Here is a 6000-nt window from a genome sequence, read left to right as displayed (position 1 = left end):
ATAGCTGTTATCTGGAGCAAACAGACGAGGTGGTGGAGGCAGGAAGAGTAATAATGATTGAGGCAATTGAACCGACATTTGAATAATCAGGGATATGGATTCAATGCAGACGTCTAGGATTATTATACATGGATATGGTCGTCGTAGAGGCGCGGGGCTGAAGGACCTGTTTCTTTGCTACACAGCTCTGTGACTATAAAATCAGTGTTTTTAGTTGCACGGCCAACTTTGCTTCATAAAGTTGATAAATCTAACGTCACGTTATGAGATTGAAATGATTAAAACAAAACTGGGACCTCAGGGGGCAAATTAATGATTTTCTGCTCCCTCGTGCAGCGGAAGGGGGCGGATGTTTTTAAATATTCGTTCATTACTATTCATGACGCTGCATAAACACTCATCAATATTCATGCCAGGCGGCTGCTTCTTCCTCTCGTGCAACGGCTGCATGCACATCGCAGACGTTGGCCGCGGCCCACTGCCTGGTCGTGGGCAGACGGGAGCAGGTGAGGCCGGGGTCGGAGCAGGAACGGGAACAGTCTGGGCCGCGGCTCCGGTCGCTACCGGGTTGGGTGGAGGAAGCGAGGGGGAGATGGGGCGGCCCGGCCGGGCTGAAGAAGGGAGGAAAAGGAGATGGTAGAGGGATCCTAGTGAGGAGCGGGGAGGAGATGTTGGAGGGACGCGGGTGGGGGGGGGGGGAAGAGGAGAAGGTAGGGAAGAAGGGAGCGTCTAGAAGTGACGAGAAGGAGGGAGGATGCTGGTCTGTTGGTGGGGCGGGTAGGGGAGGGAATATGGAGGGAGTGTTCAGGCAGGAGGTGGAACAAAGGGGGCTCTGGTTACTGGAATGAAGGTTCTGGTTTTGGGAGGTAGAAGGGCTCAGAGGGTCAAGCTAAGGAGGAGGGGGGAGACAAGGGAGGGAAATCTCTGCTGTGGTAGGGGAATGGAGAAGTAGAATAGGATTCTGTTGAGGGGAGGGTCAGAGGTAAAGGAATGCTGTGGTGCAGAGGGGGAGCTGTTTGTTTTGCTCTTAAATCACGTGTGGTTTGTAAATTTGAGATTATGTTTGATAACTTCATGAATCCCATCAGTAACATGCTGAGACCCAAAACTGAATTCTAGTTTACTTTGTATGTTTCTGATTAGGTAAGATGAACAACAGATGGCCTGGAAAACAACAGACACCATAACTTGGTACCAGAAAAAGGTATGCACACAGTGTGTAAGGACAATGCAAGCCACAAGTAGGTTACATAGAAAACCTACAGCATAATACAGGCCCTTCAGCCCACAAAGTTGTGCCAAACATGTCCCTACCTTAGAAATTACTAGGCCAACCTAAAGCCCTCTATTTTACTAAGCTCCATGTACCTATTTAAAAGCCTTTTAAAAGACCCTATCATATCTGCCGCCACCACCGTTGCCAGCAGCCCATTCCACATACTCACCACTCTCTGAGTAAAAAACTTACCCCTGACATCTGTGTACCTACTCTCCAGCACTTTAAACCTGTGTCCTCTTGTGGCAACCATTTCAGCCCTGGGAAAAAGCCTTTGACTATCCACACGATCAATGCTTCTCATCATCTTGTATACCTCTATCAGGTCACCACTCATCCTTCGCTCCAAGGAGAAAAGGCCGAGTTCACTCTACCTATTTTCATTAGGCATGCTCCCCAATCCAGGCAACATCCTTGTAAATTTCCTCTGCACCCTTTCTATGGCTTCCACATAGTTGCTGTACTGAGGCAACCAGAACTGAGCACAGTACTCCAAGTGGGATCTGACCAGGGTTCTATATAGCTGCAACATTACCTCTCGGCTCCTAAATTCAATTCCATGATTGATGAAGGCCAATACACCATACAACCATACGCTTTCTTAACCACAGAGTCAACCTGCTCAGCTGCTTTGAGCATCCTATGGACTCGGATCCCTCTGATCCTCCACACTGCCAAGAGTCTTACCATTAATACTATATTCTGCCATCATATTTGACCTACCAAACCAAACCACTTCACACTTATCTGGGTTGAACTCCATCTAACACTTCTCAGCCCAGTTTTACATCCTATCAATGTCCTGCTGTAACCTCTGACGGTCCTCCACACTATTCACAGCACCTCCAACCTTTGTGTCATCAGCAAACTTACTAACCCATCCCTTCACTTCCTCATCCAGGTCATTTATAAAGAGCATGAAGAATAGGGGTCCCAGAACAGATCCCTGAGGCACAGCACTAGTCACCAACCTCCAGGCAGAATATGACCCCTCTACAACCATTCTTTGCCTTCTGTAAGCAAGCCAGTTACGGATCCCTTGCCTCCTTACTTTCTCAATAAGCCTTGTATGGGGTACTTTATTAAATGCCTTGCTGAAATCCATAAACACTACATCTACTGCTCTTTCTTCATCAATGTGTTTAGTCACATCCTCAAAAAAAAATTCAATCAGGCTCATAAGGCACAACCTGCCCTTTACAAAGCCTTTCTGACTACTCCTAATCATATTATACCTCTCCAAATGTTCATAAATCCTACCTCTCAGGATCTCCATCAACTTACCAACCACTGAGTTAAGACTCACTGGTCTATAATTTCCTGGGCAATCTCTACTGCCCTTCTTGAATAAACAAACAACATCTGCAACCCTCCAATCCGCGGGAACCTCTACTGTCCCCACTGATGAAGCAAAGATTTTCGCCAGAGGCTGAGCAGTCACCTCCCTTGCCTCCCACAGTAGCCTGGGGTACATTTCTGATAGAATTTACAGTGTGGTATCAACACTTTGCCCCAGCTGGACTAATCCACTCATTATGCTCCTCTTGAGCCTCCTTCATGTTATCTTTATCTTGATTAACCAATTTTTTTTGTATTTCTTTGTCTCTCATGTTCTCTGCAGATTTAACTTAAATACTTTTATTCTGTCAGCCACTCCATGGTAAAAGGAGCTGGATTAATTCATAACTGTTTTACATTTATTCTCGGTTTCTCCCACAATTTCTACTATTTTGAAGACCTCCATTGAGGGCTGTTTTGGTTTTCTCTATTTTTAGATAAAAGAGGTCCAATCTGCTAACCATTTCCTAATGGTAAGACCCCCTCTGACCAATTCAGTGCAAGATAAGTATAGTCAGAAATGTCTCAGACTGGTTTGTTTTGCAATAATTAATTTCATCGGGTGATGATGGCTGTGTAGCAAGCCCAAAGTGGTTGGTGGTGGTCTTCTGTTTGAATAGTTGAGCAGTATTTCACTTCAGACATAATTCTATCAAAGTCACATTTTTTTATCTCAACTTTCTCACAGACTAACAAGCAGACTTGCCTACTCACGTGGACACTTGCTCTCATCTCTATATTTTGAGCTTTTCCTTTGTAAATTGTTTTAGGTGCATAGATGAATATAATGTGGCAGTGAATTGTGGGAGTTTTCCACTAATCCTTCAAGTAATTTGCTGTGTTTCAGATTGGAGCATACGACCAGCAAATCTGGGAAAAGTCCATTGAGCAAACAGAGATTAAGGTGAGAATAACATGTTCTCTTCTTCCTAATCTCTCAAAGCCCTGATGAATTGTAAGTTCAGAATAGATGGCATTCCTGATTGTGACAATGTGGTTTGGGTATTCTTCAAAATCTTTCAATAGAGTGAAGGCAGACAAGGTCAACCTTGTCTATCCATTGGGCAGTAGGAGCTAGTGCCCATTGATGGAGACAGAGGAGACTGCAGATGCTAGAATCTGCAGGGACTCAGTGGGTCATGCAGCATCATTGGAGGGAAATGGACAGTCAACATTTTGGGTACCCGCAGATCCTGTCAGATCTGCTGAATTCCTCCAGTGCATTGTGTAGTTCCTAATGGTGATTGCAGTGTTCAAAGCAGAGTCAGATTGGATAATGTTAAGAATTTAGTTGAAGCTGAATGACAATTTGTTCCTGGTTGCAGAAACTGTGTCCATAGATTTTAAATAAAAGTTTGAAATAAAATGAGTTACATCAACAATTAGACTTTGATTTGCCAATGGTCATCTACTTGCTCTAATTGTGACCTCTCTGGTAAGTGCACACTTGTAGTTTTGCAGATCAGCTGTTCTGATTCTGAATGCAAAGGCTTACACAAGACTTGCTCAAGGTCTAGGACTTAAGCACTTGCATGCAAATCACAAAATTGATAGCAACTGTGTGGAGAAGTGTCAGCAGTTCTCTGCAATATCTGGCGAGAATCCTGCTTTCAGCGTATGAGTAACAGATAGCTAATGGGCTGAGAACAAATCATTTAAGTGTATGCCATGGACGTTGTGTGTTTGGTTAAAGTAAATGTTATCAACACAGGTTCAAGTATGACCTAATTAAAATACAACATCCTGTTTACATTTGGCCACTTCAGCCTGACCCAGATGATCAGTAAAACCTGTTGGCTTTGAGTTTGCACGTAGTGAACCTGTGTGCCTTGCTGGTTAGTGGTCCAAGATGTTTAGATGGTGGGTCATGATACACAAGTTATCATCTTCTAACCATTGATGTGTCCAGTACATGTGTGGCAGATGGAGGGAATGTCGCTGCACAAGTATAATAGCTTGAGACAAATCTCATTCTCCTTTTACTCCTGTGTACATTGATCTATGCGATGCCAAGTTTGGCAACACAATTTTAACATTCCTCATTTTCTTTTTTTATCTCCTTTAATCACTTGCAGTGCTACAGCCCTCTAAGAGAGAGGTTCCCAACCCTTTGTATGTCTTAACCAATACCATTAAACAAGAGATCAGCAGACTCCAGGTTAGGAACACTTGCTCCAGGATCTATATTGTTCACCCTGATTCCGGTTGATGAACAATCCTGATTCTAGTCACTCCACCAATGGTTACTACATCTTTAGGTGTTGAGACCATGAATTCCCTCATTGTCTCAAAATCTCTCTCCACATTGTTCCTTTAAAGTGGCATCATTGATAATATTATTTTGTCACTCCAAACTTCTCATGTTCCTTGGGTGTACTGCTTTGCATGAAATTCTGCAGCAAGCACTACTGTTCTCCAGTCTGAATTCCATTTGGAGCATAGTATTTGAAAAGCAAGTTGCTTTAAAAGCAGTTGCTGTTACTCTGAAATAAAAACACTCAGCAGGCCAGGGAGGGTCTGTAGAGACACAGCATTGAATTTAACATTTTGGCAGTCGATAACTTTGCACCTCGTGTTATTTCATTGAAGTAAAGATTTATTTGAATTGCAGTTAGTAAACTTAGTTAATCTTTAGCGGTGAATCTTTTGTACATCTGATATTTTTGTGTAATTGTCATTTCTGTTGAAATATACAAACCATATTTACTGTAATTCAGATTTTTTTCTATTATTGCATTGTACTGCTGCTGCAAAATTAACAAATTTCAGGACATATGCCAGTGATAGTAAAAACTGTAAGAATTTATGTTATGGACTGACAGGTATGAGTGAATACTGCAAACAAAATTTAACTGTTGTTTCCTGATTGATTCAGTCTGAGTAGCTGGCAGTCTCCATGTTGGCAAGCCAAGGGCTCAGTGTAGTTGCAACATGCAAAGCACAGCCTCCTGCAGTCCTATCGTTGTCATAAAAGCAATTAACCTTCTGAAGTTGAATAGAATTGTTTGCTTAATTGCCAGGGCCTGCGAAGTAAACCTAAGAAGACTGGCCGAATAAAGTCTGATCTGATTGATGTTGACCTTGTAAGAGGTGAGACTGGCAAGAATATTTACTCCTATTTTTAAGTCTCTGTCATGAACTAGATAGGCAAATTCAAGTACAACTATGCAGTTGGTGAATTTAAATTTAGCTAATAATATAGACAGTGGCAATACTATAAAACAATTGTATTTTCCAAAAAAGTTGACTCAATAATGTTGTTTAATAAAGGAATCTTATCCTCTTCATTTTCCAAACCCATAATTTAATTCTTAACTTTTAGCTGCCCTCTGAAATGGCCCAGTTGTTTGCAATGATTTGTAATCCAGCATTTTGAAAGTACCTTT

General features: G+C 42.4%; 1 protein-coding gene across 4 annotated transcripts in view; it reads left to right on the top strand.

The window, feature by feature from the left end:
- Positions 1–377: 377 nt before the first annotated feature.
- The window catches only part of phtf1 (putative homeodomain transcription factor 1), a 30674-nt gene continuing 25051 nt past the window's right edge, over positions 378–6000 (top strand). For 2 of the 4 annotated variants that reach the window (XM_059950331.1, XM_059950329.1), the window contains exons 1-5: positions 378–506; positions 1144–1204; positions 3052–3087; positions 3462–3518; positions 5635–5704. In XM_059950331.1, the coding sequence (XP_059806314.1) occupies positions 1160–1204; positions 3052–3087; positions 3462–3518; positions 5635–5704 (208 nt within the window). In that variant the 5' untranslated portion in view covers positions 378–506; positions 1144–1159. The remainder of the gene's footprint in view (positions 507–1143; positions 1205–3051; positions 3088–3461; positions 3519–5634; positions 5705–6000) is intronic. The other 2 variants (XM_059950332.1, XM_059950330.1) reach the window with 1 other exon arrangement.

Source organism: Hypanus sabinus, chromosome 25 (assembly GCF_030144855.1).
Source record: "Hypanus sabinus isolate sHypSab1 chromosome 25, sHypSab1.hap1, whole genome shotgun sequence".
In the NCBI taxonomy this organism is placed as follows: domain Eukaryota; kingdom Metazoa; phylum Chordata; class Chondrichthyes; order Myliobatiformes; family Dasyatidae; genus Hypanus; species Hypanus sabinus.
This window is presented reverse-complemented; position numbering and strand designations above follow the sequence as displayed.